The sequence below is a fragment of the Perognathus longimembris genome, chromosome 17 (assembly GCF_023159225.1).
Source record: "Perognathus longimembris pacificus isolate PPM17 chromosome 17, ASM2315922v1, whole genome shotgun sequence".
Classification (NCBI taxonomy): domain Eukaryota; kingdom Metazoa; phylum Chordata; class Mammalia; order Rodentia; family Heteromyidae; genus Perognathus; species Perognathus longimembris.
Window position 1 is genome coordinate 19,820,073 of NC_063177.1, and position 14,066 is coordinate 19,834,138.

The following is a 14,066-nucleotide window of genomic DNA, read 5'->3' on the forward strand; positions in this document are numbered from 1 at the left end:
CTTGCTCAAATGAATCATGAATCAAAAACCATTTCTGAGAATGAATTTGGATCTACTCCAAGCACTAGGCATTTTGTCTGTTCTAGTGCATGTAATCTCCTAATACCAATGAAACAAAGTATCATTTGTTTTATTTTACTTAACAGGAAATTTAGAAGCAAAGGAAGAGATGACATTGTCCAAAAATGTACTCATTACCTGACTTATATAATGATAACTTCTCTTTACATCACCTTTATAATAACAATAAACATTTAAAAGAAAGAAAAAAGAAAATGTAGGCTAGATGCCAGTGGCTCATGTCTGTAATCCTAGCTACTAAGTAGGCCGGGATCTGAGGATCATGGTTCAAAACCAGACTTATCTCAAATCAACCATCAAAAAGCTGGAAGTGAAGGTATGACTTGAGTATTAGAATGCCAGCCTTCAGTGCAAAAAGCTAAGAGACAGAACCCTTAGGTTAGTCACTAGACTCTTAAGCCTAAGTTCCAGTCCCACTACTAGTAGAAAGAAGAAGGAAGAGGAGGAGGAGGAGGAGAAGGAGGAGGAGGAGGAGGAGGAGGAGGAGGAGGAGGAGGAGGAGGAGGAGGAGGAGGAGGAGGAGGAGGAGGAGGAGGAGGTGATGATGAAAAGAAAAAACCCTTAGCCTTGAGAAGTAATGTTATTTGCCAGTGAATGACCTCATGAAACTTCTTTCTTCCCTGCAGGCTTGCCAGGCTACTCCTCATCCTGATGGCCCAATGGCTCTGAGTTTGGCAAGGATTCTATTTCCCAGCTCTCTCAGGCACAGGACTCTGGGAATATGACCCTTTGCTACAGCAGCCTTTTGGAGTTGGGAAACTGGGGGCTGGGCTGGAGGCTGAGCAAACAGAGCAAGAGAATGGGCAGCTCCTCTAGGCTAGTTCCCTCCCTCTCTGTCTAGTTCTCCCTCGCTTCTTCAGGCAGCAGAGCAGAGTCTCCGGGAGCTCAGAGCCCAGCGGGACAGGCCCTCAGCTAGAGGCCCACCATGGCACCCCTGAGGCCCTTTCTCATGCTGGCCCTGCTGGCATGGGTTGCTCTGGCTGACCAAGGTATGAGAGGGTGTTGGTGGCCCTCTGGAACAATGTAGGGAGGGTATGGGTAACTTGGAGTTGGCTGTAACAACTGATCTTCCCTCCTCATAGAGTCATGCAAAGGGCGCTGTGCAGAGGGTTTCAATTCTGACAAGAAATGTCAATGTGACGAACTCTGCTCTTATTACCAGAGCTGCTGTGCTGACTACACGGCTGAGTGCAAACCCCAAGGTGTGTTTGGAACCTGGGGTGGGGGTGAAGATAAATGGGGTGGGGGGTAGAATCTCATCTGCAGCAAGAGACTCACTACTCTTCACTTTGCCTGCAGTGACTCGTGGGGATGTGTTTACTATGCCGGAAGATGAATACTTTGATTATCCTGAAGAGACTACAATATACAATGCCACTGTTCCTGAACAGCCGGAGAGCACTCCCCTGGGCCCTAGCATGCTGCCCCAGCCAGAAGGGACTTCTGTATTTGAGACAAGCACCACAAGGCCTGAGGTGAAAACCTCTAGGCCTGAGGTGAGCCTAGAGACTGAGATCGCTTATCAAAGTACCTCAGAGCCAGCCACCGAGGAGGAGCTGTGCAGTGGGAAGCCCTTCGATGCCTTCACCGACCTCAAGAATGGTTCTGTGTTTGCCTTCCGAGGTGACTCCAGGGGCAGGTCTTGGGGTTGGGGGTTGCCTGGGAGAATCCTACCCCTCACACAGCTTCCCCCATTCTAGGGCAGTACTGCTATGAGCTGGATGAAACGGCAGTCAGGCCTGGCTACCCCAAGCTCATCAGAGATGTCTGGGGCATCGATGGCCCCATTGATGCCGCCTTCACTCGAATCAACTGTCAGGGCAAGACCTACCTTTTCAAGGTGCCAGGCCCAGGGGCTGTGTGGGTAGAAGTCATGGTGGGAGAGGATGGGAGCTGAGAGGACTAGCCAGTCTGAGGCTCCAGCTTATGGGTGGCAATTCTATGAAGGCCAGGGATAGTTCCTTTAGGCTTCTGGCCTCTGTGTCCAACCACGGTCTTCTCTTCTCACCCCCTTCACCATTGCTGCCTCTTAGGGTAGTCAGTACTGGCGCTTTGAGGATGGTGTTCTGGAACCTGATTACCCCCGAGACATCTCTGAAGGCTTCAGTGGCATTCCGGACAACGTGGATGCAGCCTTGGCCCTTCCTGCCCACAGCTACAGTGGCCGGGAGCGGGTCTACTTCTTCAAAGGTACTGGTGTATGGGGGTGGGGGATAATGGGCAGGCAGTGAAAGGGTCCTGGTTTCTTTCCACATTCCCCTGGGGACAGGCTTCTATAGATACCCATACCCCCTGGCACCAGGAGCTCCCAGCTTTTGTCAGCCTCTGGCCCCTCCAGTCTTCAAGCCCACCCTTCTGATGCCAGCTGTCCTGCTCCCCAGGGAAACAGTACTGGGAGTACGAGTTCCAACACCAGCCCAGCCAGGAGGAGTGTGAAGGCAGCTCCCTGTCGACGGTGTTTGAGCACTTTGCCCTGCTGCAGCGGGACAGCTGGGAGGACATCTTTGAGCTGCTCTTCTGGGGCAGATCCCCTGGTATGGATGGAGGGAGACACTTGCCTTCTACCTTAAGAGGCCTGGAACCTCCTGGTAGGGGTAGAGCTGGGTTGCCAAGGGGACTGAGATGGTAGAGCTATTGATCAAGAGCTATTTGCTCAGGCTAGACTTTGCTTCTGTTGACCTTTGGTGGGGGGGGGGGTGGCTAGACTTCACCAGGACCCCACACCTTGGACTTTGCCTAGTGTAGCCACAGGCAAAATCAGCAGAGGGAGAGGTGATGGCTGAGGGCCCTGGGGAGGTGTGGGGGAGGGGTTAGAGATGCCAGGGATATGGCAGAGGGGAGGGCTCTGGAATGCACACTGGGCAAAGGAGGCTGAGGCCTGAATGCTGGGGCTCTGCCACCAGCTTACTGTGCTTTGGGCAAGATGCCTAGATCTGAGGAACCTACTGGAGAAAGCAGAGTCTGGCTCCCCGAAGTCCCCTTATTAACCATTTTCCTGCCACACAGGTGGTGCCCAAGAGCCCCAGTTCATCAGCCGAGACTGGCACGGTATACCTGGAAAAGTGGATGCTGCCATGGCTGGCCGTATCTACATCTCAGGCTCAGCACTCCACGCCCCCCAGGCCAAAAAGCAAAAGTCGAGGCGCCGCAGCCGCAAACGCTACCGTTCTCGCCGTGGCCGCGGTCGTAGCCAGAGCTCCCGCCGGTCATCCCGTTCTATCTGGCTGTCTTTATTCTCCAGTGAGGAAAGTGGGTTTGGAACCTACAACTATGATGACTACAATATGAACTGGCTTGTGCCTGCCACCTGTGAGCCCGTCCAGAGTGTCTACTTCTTCTCAGGAGGTGGGAGCCCCTGGCCACCCCCAAAGCAGGTCTTGCCTGGCCTTTCCTAATGGCTCTGGTTCCCATGCACCTACATACACAGCTACACAGTCCGTAAGCAATGAGCCCAGAAAGCCAGGCCAGAGTCCCCAGCAGCACTCTAGATGTTTACTTTCCCAGATCTTCTTTCTCACAGTGAGTGAGTATCGCTAATCAGGGCTCACACACTCTGTGTCTTTTCTTTCAGACAAGTACTACCGAGTCAACCTTCGCACCCGGCGCGTGGACACTGTGAAACCTCCATACCCACGCTCCATCGCCCAGTACTGGTTGGGCTGTGCAGTCCCTGGCCATGAGTAGCTGTTAAGAGTCCACACATATGGGGCCTCCCATAGCTCTCTCTTCCGACCTCTGCTCCCAGCTCAATAAAGGCCTCTCAGTTCTGAATTTAAGACTACTGTACTGACTGGAGTGGACAGACCCCTGCCTGGGAAAGGAGGGAAGCTGGGTCATCAGGATTAGGTGAGGGAAGGAACAGGAATGAGCTTCATCATATTGGGTCCATGCTAAGGATCAAGCCCTCTCTGTAATTCAGGGAAGTTGGGGGCTGGGGAGGACTTCAAGAGAGCTACTCTGCCTCCTGAGCTGAGTAGCTCCTATCAACCCAACAGGTGCACAGGTCTAGGGCCCCTTTGGTGATGACAAAATACCCAGCCATCATTCCCCATTTACCCTTGATCTGGGGAGAAGGAAGGAACAAGAAGTAGTAGGCCTCTAGCTTAGCTTTTCTGTCTATCCTGAGTCTAAAATTTAGTTAGCTCCTCGGCACCAGAGGGATCATTTACTGTGCTCCCCACTCTAATCCACCCCTAGGGTGAGTGTGTGTGTGTGTGTGTGTGTGTGTGTGTGTGTGTGTGCGCGCGCCCTAGAGCTTGAACTCAGGGCCTGGACACTATCCCTTAGTATTTTTGCTCAAGGATGGCACTCTACCTCTTCCGGATTTGGGAAGTCTCATGGACTTTCTTGCCCAAACTGGGATCCTCAGATCTCAGTCTCCTAAGTAGCTAAGATCAGTCATGAACCACCATTACCTGACTGGTTTTTTGTTTTTTTGTTTTTTTTTTTGGCCAGTCCTGGGTCTTGGACTCAGGGCCTGGGCACTGTCCCTGGCTTCTTTTTTCTCAAGGCTAGCACTCTACCACTTGAGCCCAGTGCCACTTCTGGCTTTTTCTGTATATGTGGTGCTGAGGAATTGAACCCAGGACTTCATGTATACGAGGCAAGCACTCTGCCACTAGGCCATATACCCAGCCCCCATTACTTGACTCTTTCCATTTTTAAATTATCTTTTTTTTTTTTTTTTTTTTTTTTTGCCAGTCCTGGGCCTTGGACTCAGGGCCTGAGCACTGTCCCTGGCTTCTTCCCGCTCAAGGCTAGCACTCTGCCACTTGAGCCACAGCGCCGCTTCTGGCCGTTTTCTGTATATGTGGTGCTGGGGAATTGAACCTAGGGCCTCGTGTATCCGAGGCAGGCACTCTTGCCACTAGGCTATATCCCCAGCCCCTTTTTAAATGATCTTTAAGGAGTTGTACAAAGGTGTTTCAGTTCAACATAAGACAATTTTCCTAAGCTCCAATTGCATTTGTGGAGCCTTTCTGGTCCCAGGTGCCTGGACCCTAGGAGCTTATCTAGGCTGTTGGGCAGACAGAAAAGGTAATGTGGAGACAAAGCTTCAGAATAGCCTTAGGGCAATGTGATGGTGATGTCTGTTCCCTGTTCTGTATCCCTGCTGAAAGCAGATTGCTGCAGCTCATGTGCCTTCCCCAGCCCCTTCCCATCCCATCCACCTTCACTGCATAGCCCACAGTTCAGGGACAAGATTTTATTCATCTTCCTCTGAAGGCAGTCATGGTTTCAGAGCAGCAGCTGGCTGCTTGGGAGCACTGGAGAGATGGATTGCTATGGTTTATATGGAGCCTGGGGAGGATTTTTTTCATGCATTATCCAAAGGTAGGCAGAGATCTCCAGAGGTTAAGTTTTTAGGAGGTTGGGCCCAGCCAGCTAAGTGAAGCTGGGGGCAGGGAGCATCAAATTTACCCCCCTCATACTTGAATCAGCTTCACCCTGCCTCACCTCACCCGTCTGCCTGGCTGGAGTGAAGTCTAAGTCTCATCCTTTGTGGGCGGGGCCAGCCCCTCTGAACAGCATAAAACCCCACAGGGCTGGGTCTGGTGTGGGCACAGCCCTGGCATGGCCCTCTGACTCAAACCTCTACCAGCTCCATGGCCAGTCCTATGGAGGCATCCTCAGGTAATCTGGGGCAGAGAGGGTGGCAGGGAGAGGAGATGGAACAGAGTGTGATGAGAAAGATTGAAGAAGATAGGAAGTGAGGGCTGAAGGATCTCTTGAGGGCTTTGAGGCTGGGGGGGGGAGGTCCTTTTTCTTTTTGCCAGTGCTGGGGCTTGGGACTCAGGGCTTGAGCACTGTCCCTGGCTTCTTTTTGCTCAAGGCTAGCACTCTACCTCTTGAGTCACAGTGCCACTTCTGGCCTTTTCTGTGTATGTGGTGCTCAGGAATCAAACTCAGAGCTTTGTGCATGCTAGGCAAGCGCTCTATGGCTAAGCCACATTCCCAGCCTGGGGGAAGGTTCTTGCAGAATCCTGGCTTGACACCCATTCTGGCCTGCAGGGCGTGCCAGTAGGTTGGGTCCCCACCGAAGGAAGAGAACCACCTTCAGTGTTGGGCAGCTGCTGGAACTGGAGCGTGTATTTGCAGCACGGCCTTACCCAGACATCAGCACCAGGGAGCACTTGGCTCAGGTCACCCGACTGCCAGAGGCCAAGATCCAGGTGAGATATAACCCTTTGGTCCCTAAGATAGGGGTCACAAAGCCTACTTCTGGGCTTGGCCTGCAGCGCTGTCTCTCTGGGAATCCTGCTTCAGGTTAATTTTTTTCTTTTTCTGTCACAGTGGAGAGGTGCTGGTGCCAAAACAGATCCCTTCATGTTTTCTACTAGGTATGGTTCCAGAACCGCCGGGCCAAGAGAATCAAGAACAGGAAGCCAGAAGGCCTAAGCCCCAGGCTTGAGCCTACCCCAAGCTCCTGTTCTCTTCCAGACACCTCTCAGCAAGTTGGGAAATCCCAAGCAACAGGCCAGCCTCCTCTTGACACCAGCGTGGCTCAGTTTACCTCAGCATGTCCACAGACCTTCTGTGCAGCTTCCAGCTTAGGCTCAGGGCAGGGCTGGACAGGGGTTAAAGCTGCAGCCCCATGGGGACCTGCTGGGGTTTCAGGGCTCCATCCTTCTTTGGAGCGAGCTACTCCCCAGACCTCGCTGGGAAGCCTGTCTGACCTTATTTATGCTTCAGCCATTGTGGCCAATGTGGACTACTCCTAATGAGGTCTAAAACTTGCTCTGGCTCTTGTAGCCCACCAACCCCATCTGAAGTAGATCCCTGAACCATCATTTTACACAAGGGAGTTCTAAAACAGGAAGAAAGTTTAAATTGGGGACCGTCTTCCATCCCCCTTTCTGGCCAGCCTCCAGCTCAGATTCAGGCTCTCTGCAGTGACTGGGGTCCTGGTGACTGCTACTCAGCACCCTGGCTCCACAGATTGGCAGGAGATACCATCAGAAGGATGAGGCAGAAAGCTGTTTTCCACCTCTCTGACTAAGCCTGGTCCCCAAATCTTCTCACCCCAACCAATGGTCTCTTACCTCTGAGGAATGGACAGCCATCCTTCCAGGATCGTCAGGCCATCCTTTAACTACTAATGAACCACACGGGAGATCGCTATTTCTGTTCTGGTTTGTTGGGGACCCACCTTTTCATGGTTTATGGTCCCCTCTCTTGATCTCCTGCCACCTGGACAAATTAATCAGAACTATGTATCTGAAGAGGGACTGATATTAAAGTAATAAGAATGGGAGGATGGGGCTTAGGTTGATTTAATTTCCACAGATCAGATTGGCTGCCCTTTAAAGTGGGGCTAACCTAATAGATCTGGGGCAGAAGGGGTACAGCAACATTGGATTTGGGTATCACTGTCATTTGTAATACCAACTAATCTCCAAATAAAACCAAATACTGTACCTTAATCTGGATTGTTGTGTGATGCAAATGAATGGGAGACAAATGGCTGCCTGCCTTGGAAATTTAGCTCTATCACCTAATCCCTAAATAGGGCTTCAGCAGGGATTAGAAGGAGGGTTTAGGGCTTTGACTGACAGACCTGGAGAAATGGGAGCCTCTGCTAGAACCTGCTCTGGGGAGAAAAGCATGGAGTTTGAGATCAGTCTATATTGAACTCAAATTCTGGCTCTGCTATACAGCTATAACTCCCTGAAACTCTGTATGCCTGCAAAGCAGGAGGTAACACTTGTTTTCTTTCTTTAATTTAATTTAATTTTTTGCCAGTCCTTGGGCTTGGACTCAGGGCCTGAGCACTGTCCCTGGCTTCTTGCTCAAGGCTAGCACTCTGCCACTTGAGCCACAGCGCTACTTCTGGCCGTTTTCTGTATATGTGGTGCTGGGGAATCGAACCCAGGGCCTGATGTATACGAGGCAAGCACTCTTGCCACTAGGCCAACACTTGTTTTCTGTTTTGAGATTAATATAGGTAAAAGGCTATACACACATAGTGCGTGACACATTATGAAAACACAATGAGTCTGGCGCTGGTGGCTCACACCTGTAATCCTAGTTACTCAGAAAGTTGAGATGTGAGGATCACTATTCCAAGCCAGCCAGAGCAGAAAAGTCACTGAGACTCTTATCTCCAATTAACTCTCAAATGCCAGCAGCGGTGCTGTGGCTCAGGTGATAAAATCTCTAGCCTTGAGCACAAAGAGGCCCAGGGACAGCATCCAGGCCCTGAGCTTAGGCCCTAACACACACACACACACACACACACACACACACACACACACACACGCATGCATGCACACACGCACGCGCACACACACACACACACACACACACACACGGATGCTAGTTCCCCGTTTCTCCAAATATGCCATGAAACTGGGAGGGGCTGCATATTCTTATCCCTGTTTGCGTACTCAGCACTTGCTGGACTGAACTGCATTGGAGGCATGGTAGGCAGAGGAAGAGATTAAGACAAGGTTTCCTTGTCTGCAATGATCTAGCCACCTCACTCCTAATCCCATCTTTGCCCTTGCAGCGGGTCTACCCTCTTTGCCCAATGGTATCTTCATTATTCTCTAGGTAAGAGCCAAGTCTTTGGCTGTTCTATTCCCAGATGCTAGCATAGCACCTGGCCCCCCAAAAAGCCAGTTTGTGAGAGTTCAGTGTTACAGAAGACTATTAGCTTGTGTGATGGGGGTGGGAGTGAGTGCTAGAGAGTCATTTAACAATGGAAATGGGAAGATGACAAAATTCCACTACAATATGTCCCAGAGCAGACAAAATCTGAGATTATGATACACCTAAATTTTCCTTTAACATTTGGAAGCCTTATAACCTAAATTCAGGCATGAGATGTGGAAGCTTAAGAAAATATAGGCAGCTGGGAATATAGCCTAGTGGCAAGAGTGCTTGCCTCGTATACATGAAGCCCTGGGTTCGATTCTTCAGCACCTCATATATAGAAAATGGCCAGAAGTGGCGCTGTGGCTCAAGTGGGAGAGTGCTAGCCTTGAGCAAAAAGAAGCCAGGGACAGTGCTCAGGCTCTGAGTCCAAGGTGCAGGACTGGCAAAAAAAAAAAAAGAAAAGAAAATATAGGCAGCCTGGTGCAGCATGCAGATACAAGAAGCAGGCCATGGATCACAAAGCTTCAGCGTAGCTTCCTGACCCAGTGTTCAGTAGTGCAAGTTACTAAGAACACCTACATTTTTCTCACAGCCCACACTTCCCCCAGCTAAGAGAAACTGGCAAGATTGGTGGGGGAAATTTCTATTAAGCTGGTGAGAATATACTTTGTAAAAATAGAGTTGGAGGTGTGGCTTAGCAGTACAGCACTTGCCTACTAAGTGGAAGGCTGTGAGTTCAAACCTCAGTATTGCCTCCCTCCCACAAATGCTTTGAAGAAGCTTGTGCTAGTGGCTCACGTCTATGATTCTGGCTACTCAGGAGGCTGAGATCTAAGGATCACAGGTCAAAGTCACCCCAAGCAGAAAAGTCCATGAGACTCTTACCACTAATGAATCAGCAAAAAGCTAGAAGTGGAGGTATTGCTCAAGTGGCAAAGTACCAGTCTTGAGTAAAAAAGCCAAGCAAGATGGGGCTGGGAATATGGCCTAGTGGTAGAGTGCTTGCCTTGTACACATGAAGCCCTGGGTTTGATTCCTCAGCACCAGCACCAGAAGTGGCGCTGTGGCTCAAGTGGTAGATTGCGAGCCTTGAGCAAAAAGAAGCCAGGGACAGTGCTCAAGCCCTGAGTTCAAGGCCCAGGATTGGCAAAAAAAAAAAAAAAAAAAAAAAAAAAGAGAGAGAGAGAAAAAAAGAAAAGCCAAGCAAACGCATAAGGCCCTTAGTTCAAGCCCCAGTAACCTCCCTCATCTCCCCTCAACGCCCTTTACCCGCCCCTACTCCCCCCAAAAAATGGGAAAAAAAAAAGCTTTGAGAAAAACAAAGACTATAGGAGCATATTCAATGAACAGGAAGAGTCTACTATTAGGAGAAGATCCTGAACAACTCTCAGAATTACTGAAGTTTTGTGCTTTGTGTTATTTATCACAGGACTTGAAAGAATGTACTGCACACAATAAATATTTATTGAATAAACACTGAAGCTAAACCCTTCAAATGCCTTATGTAGACACTGTCATTACACCAGCAAGTTCTCATAAGTTTAACAATACACAGAGAAATCAGGACCACATTGGAATCTTTGGCCCCACTTAATAAGGAAGAGCCACGGCCAGTCATTTGGTCTCTGTTTATTTTGCCTGATACCATTTCCTTTTCGAAAAAGATAGCTGCCTGTTTCCTGGTTCCACTAGCCTCTACCAACTCATCTTTCTCTTATTTGATTTCTGCCCTTTCCTCTGTTCTTGTCCAGCATAAACTGGAGAGAGAGTCTTTCTACTTTCTTGGAGGCTTCTGTTCCCAATTACAGGCTTATACCAAAGATGTGTGGATGAAGGATGATGATTAACTGTGAACTTGGGCAAACTGAAGGAAGTATTGCACAGGCCTGAATTCTATTTCCTCCCAATGGAAAAACCCAGTTCTATAGGTTCTAGAATGGACTAGAGAAGGCAGAATTGAGGTTCAGAAGAAGGAATTAAACCAGTTCTTCCAGTTTTCAGGAAGTGCTATAGTTTGAATCTCCTTTACAGCTTTCTGCAAGAATACCAGGTGACCTGGTCTGGTTTTCTACCTGGAGCTGAGTACAAAGAGCCTCATAGGCTGAACGAGACTCAGTGATTGACAGGTAAAAGGCAGGGCCCCCAAAAAACATCTCCAGACATGACAATGAAGCATCAGTTACGGCTCGCCCAACTCTCCTTCCATTACTCGTACCATGACATAGAGTTCAGCCAGACCCACCACTGAGGCAACGATCAAGGCAGCCAGCACCCTCTGGGGAAGAAGAGAATTAGGTTTTAGGGTGATACATGTCAATGCCCAGATCTGCAGCCCATAGTACCCCTAAGGAGGAGGGATACCTTCTCCTCAACCCAGTCCACTCTCTCCCCAGTTTGGATCTGATTTGTTTTGGGATTACTACCTACCTCCACCTCTGCTGGAAAGCTCAAAGATGTCCTATGTTTGCATAAACATATGTTTAATTTGCAAACTGTGGAAGTGTAAAGATGCACTTTTACGCATTTTCTCTTTTCTACTAGTTCCTGGGACACTTTCCTGGACTAATGCCTACTTACCGAGGCCATTTCTGTGAAGATATATTGGCTTCCAAGGTAAGTGCAGACGAAGGCAGCTGCCACCGTGACAATGAAGTTGAAGATGGTGATAACCAGAGATTTCACTGTCCTTACTTTGGGGAGAAGGCAGGGAAGAAACCTTTAGGTCCAGCCTTCTCCAAGAGGCCCTTTTACCCTTTTATCTCATGGCGGCCCCTCCCCACCATTGACTGGATTCTCTTCAAAGAGCAAAATCTGAGTAGCTCAGCCTTAAGCCTAGGATACTGGGATGGGAAGGAGTGCCATGAGCAATCCCAGGGAGAGGGCTTAGAAGCCTGACTTCCTAGCGCCTTACCTTGCTTTCCAAGGTCACTGAGAGTCCCAACATACCGTGAATCCTAGGAAAAAGAAAAAGCACATGATTTCAGAATTGAACCAACTCAGAGAGCACCTATTGTCAAGTCTGGACCTTCTATTCTTTACCACAGTAACTTGGCATTCTATATGGATTCCTTTGTCTAAGATCAGCCTGACTTTTCTGGATCACACAGCAAACATTTCAGAGAAGTCATAGTCTCTTAGTACCTATCAACTCCTCTCCTGTTTTAGGGTAGAAGCATGTCAGAGAATAGTATGAAAGCCTGTCAGAAAAGAGTTCCTAGGCTATGTGTGGTGGTGCACACCATGCATCCCAGCACTTGGGAGGCGGAGACAGAAGGATCTTGACCTCAAGTTCCAGGCCAGGCTGGGCTATATAGGAAGACTTTATCTCAGAAAAGAAAAGAGAAGAGGCTCCAAGGCTCATGTCCATTTCTATAATATTTAAGAATTTAGTCCTCATATATACTTAAGAGTCTCAGTGAATGATAAATTATATTTGGTTTGCTACAACACAGAGCTCTGGAACAGTATACAAACCAAGTTCTCATATTGTTTTCTTCTCTTTGTAGCTCTTTTCCAGTACAGGGCTGTTTTCCATCTCATGCACTGAAGAGCAGGCCCTTACCTGACAGGTGACATTGCGAGTGATCCGCTTATATTCCTCATTGGCCAACTGTATCTTAATCTTCTCTAGCCGGGCAACTAGCTCTGGGTTCTAAAATAGAAAAGCCATAAGAATGATACTCTTCTACATACGTCTAGAGATAAATAATGTCATAAACACTGCTTCCAAAAGCACTGTGCTGGTAAGGGTGCCAGGTCCACATACCAACTATACTTCCATTGCTTTGGAAACTCACTTTTGGATCTGTTTTCTAAAGCTGTCAAATTAGAGAATGCAACACTTGGTTCCCTCCTCCCTGATCCTTAAGATTTAAAAGACAAAATTTCAAGCCCAAGGGCTGTGATGTAGCTCAATGGCAAACCAAGTGCAATATCCTGGGTTCGATCCCCAGTACCAAAAAAAAGAAAGACAAAAAAAAAATTCCAAGCCCAAAAGTTGATTAACAAGTTCAATGTCAAACTCAGCCAATGTCCATTCTCACAAATATATCCCTTACATACCCGGGGAGGCTTCACAACCTCTGGGAGATAGATTTCACTGCCTTCTAGGAGTTCATGAAGGTACAGTGTAGAATCTGGGAAGAAAAGATTTCCACATAGTGAGCTACAGAGCTCAAGTTGAAATACTAAGACCAGAGAAGGACCCGTTCCTTCTTTACACCAAAATAAAACATGGGGGCTGGGATGTAGCTCAGCGGCAAAGCGCTTGCCTAGCAAGTGCAACGTCCTGGGTTCGATCCCCAGTACCAAAAAAGAAAACACAAAAAAATACAGTTAAAAAAAACCCAACCAAAATAAAACATGGGCTAGTTCATTTCTGTGGCTGTAAGACATCTTCCCTAATTAGGCTTAGGTTGCAGTGATGCTAAGTACTTAGCGGACAGTGTGGTCCTCTTTAGTTCTAATAAGTTGGGTGATTGACCTTTTGCACTTTTGGCGACGCTATATTAATTATGGCAAAGTACCCAAGATACCAGTTTGTTCTATTACTTTCACTTATAGATAAGGGAACTAAGGCCAAGGGAGAAGAAATAACTTTTCCCAGGAGAGTTAGCGCCAGAAACAAAGCTAGATCTAACACTATGCTAACTCCAGATCTTTCAACATAGCTTGTCATCCTAACTAACCATCCCTCTCAACAAAAACAAAAGAAGGAAGACAACAGGCATACATCAGACTTCACCACTCTCGTTTTTTGAGATGGAAAGAATTTCATATTCACAAACAGCACATGATCATTATGCGAAGTTACTTCCGAATGAGTTGAGAAATGGAGAACTGGAACCTGGAACATGGTACTGGAGTTAGAACCTCGACTAACTAGGGTCGGTTGTGCCTGCAGTGGGGATTCAAGAGACCACTGGAGCTGAAAGACTGAGTGGTCCTGGGGTTTATGAAAAGCCTATTGAGTAGGCTGCATGAGGGAGAGTGTTGGAAAAAGGCATCGGGAGGGGGCTGGTCTGGAAAGAAGGAAGGGGCCCTGGCCTGGAGACGTGCTCACCCCGTTCTCTCAGGTGCTTGTGCAGATCCCGGATCAGCCGGAAAGAAACCACGCGTCGGGAGTCAAGGGTGCCACTACCGCCAGTGGTCTTCTTCCTCAGCGCGGCCTCGAGCTGTTCACGTAGCTTCCGAGGTAGCTGCTCGGACTCTAGCTCCCCGCCGGGTCCCAGAGCGCGCACCAGGCGCTCGCCGGCAAGCAATGAAGACGCCATATCTAGTCGACTGTCAGATCAGGTGGTTTCCCTAACTCGAACTTCCGCCCGCCTGCGCCGGAAGTAGCTGCGAACCCATGGGGGCGGGACCAGCTGGGGGCGAGGGGGCGGAGA

At 48.9% G+C, this 14,066-nt stretch overlaps 3 protein-coding genes across 5 annotated transcripts; 2 read left to right on the plus strand and 1 right to left on the minus strand.

Annotated features, from left to right (window-relative positions):
* The first annotated feature begins 926 nt into the window (after positions 1 to 926).
* On the plus strand, positions 927 to 3,836 carry Vtn (vitronectin). The gene is made up of 8 exons (XM_048365689.1): positions 927 to 1,070; positions 1,164 to 1,283; positions 1,381 to 1,704; positions 1,782 to 1,921; positions 2,115 to 2,271; positions 2,463 to 2,615; positions 3,088 to 3,426; positions 3,653 to 3,836. The coding sequence occupies exons 1-8, from the start codon at positions 1,007 to 1,009 to the stop codon at positions 3,763 to 3,765; spliced, it is 1,410 nt and encodes a 469-aa protein (XP_048221646.1). The 5' UTR covers positions 927 to 1,006; the 3' UTR covers positions 3,766 to 3,836.
* Positions 3,837 to 5,548: 1,712 nt separating this feature from the next.
* Positions 5,549 to 7,515, plus strand: Sebox (SEBOX homeobox). 2 transcript variants are annotated; one of them, XM_048366458.1, is made up of 3 exons: positions 5,549 to 5,734; positions 6,107 to 6,254; positions 6,423 to 7,515. In XM_048366458.1, the coding sequence occupies exons 1-3, from the start codon at positions 5,688 to 5,690 to the stop codon at positions 6,801 to 6,803; spliced, it is 576 nt and encodes a 191-aa protein (XP_048222415.1). In that variant the 5' UTR covers positions 5,549 to 5,687; the 3' UTR covers positions 6,804 to 7,515. The 2 variants fall into 2 exon arrangements, with proteins under 2 accessions (XP_048222415.1, XP_048222416.1); XM_048366459.1 differs by having other exon boundaries at positions 5,688 to 5,715; positions 6,094 to 6,254.
* A 2,605-nt stretch (positions 7,516 to 10,120) lies between these two features.
* Positions 10,121 to 13,969, minus strand: Tmem199 (transmembrane protein 199). Of its 2 annotated transcripts, none has more exons than XM_048365587.1 (6): positions 13,742 to 13,969; positions 12,742 to 12,815; positions 12,242 to 12,331; positions 11,591 to 11,633; positions 11,257 to 11,318; positions 10,121 to 10,954 (listed from the first exon to the last, which is right to left on the minus strand). In XM_048365587.1, the coding sequence occupies exons 1-6, from the start codon at positions 13,950 to 13,952 to the stop codon at positions 10,859 to 10,861; spliced, it is 576 nt and encodes a 191-aa protein (XP_048221544.1). In that variant the 5' UTR covers positions 13,953 to 13,969; the 3' UTR covers positions 10,121 to 10,858. The 2 variants fall into 2 exon arrangements, with proteins under 2 accessions (XP_048221544.1, XP_048221543.1); XM_048365586.1 differs by having other exon boundaries at positions 11,257 to 11,369.
* Positions 13,970 to 14,066: the final 97 nt, after the last annotated feature.

Bases quoted from the DNA above. Each gene is read 5' to 3' on its own strand.
- Vtn (XM_048365689.1), top strand. From the start codon at position 1,007: ATGGCACCCCTGAGGCCCTTTCTCATGCTGGCCCTGCTGGCATGGGTT. The intron at 1,705-1,781 runs GTGACTCCAGGG...CCCCCATTCTAG, and splicing joins TTCTGTGTTTGCCTTCCGAG to GGCAGTACTGCTATGAGCTG. The intron at 2,616-3,087 runs GTATGGATGGAG...CCTGCCACACAG, and splicing joins CTTCTGGGGCAGATCCCCTG to GTGGTGCCCAAGAGCCCCAG.
- Tmem199 (XM_048365586.1), bottom strand. From the start codon at position 13,952: ATGGCGTCTTCATTGCTTGCCGGCGAGCGCCTGGTGCGCGCTCTGGGA. The intron at 11,634-12,241 runs GTAAGGGCCTGC...TCTTTTTCCTAG, and splicing joins CTCGCAATGTCACCTGTCAG to GATTCACGGTATGTTGGGAC. The intron at 10,955-11,256 runs GTAAGTAGGCAT...CTTCTTCCCCAG, and splicing joins TCTTCACAGAAATGGCCTCG to AGGGTGCTGGCTGCCTTGAT.
- Sebox (XM_048366458.1), top strand. From the start codon at position 5,688: ATGGCCAGTCCTATGGAGGCATCCTCAGGTAATCTGGGGCAGAGAGG. The intron at 5,735-6,106 runs GTGGCAGGGAGA...GCGTGCCAGTAG, and splicing joins GGTAATCTGGGGCAGAGAGG to GTTGGGTCCCCACCGAAGGA. The intron at 6,255-6,422 runs GTGAGATATAAC...GTTTTCTACTAG, and splicing joins TGCCAGAGGCCAAGATCCAG to GTATGGTTCCAGAACCGCCG.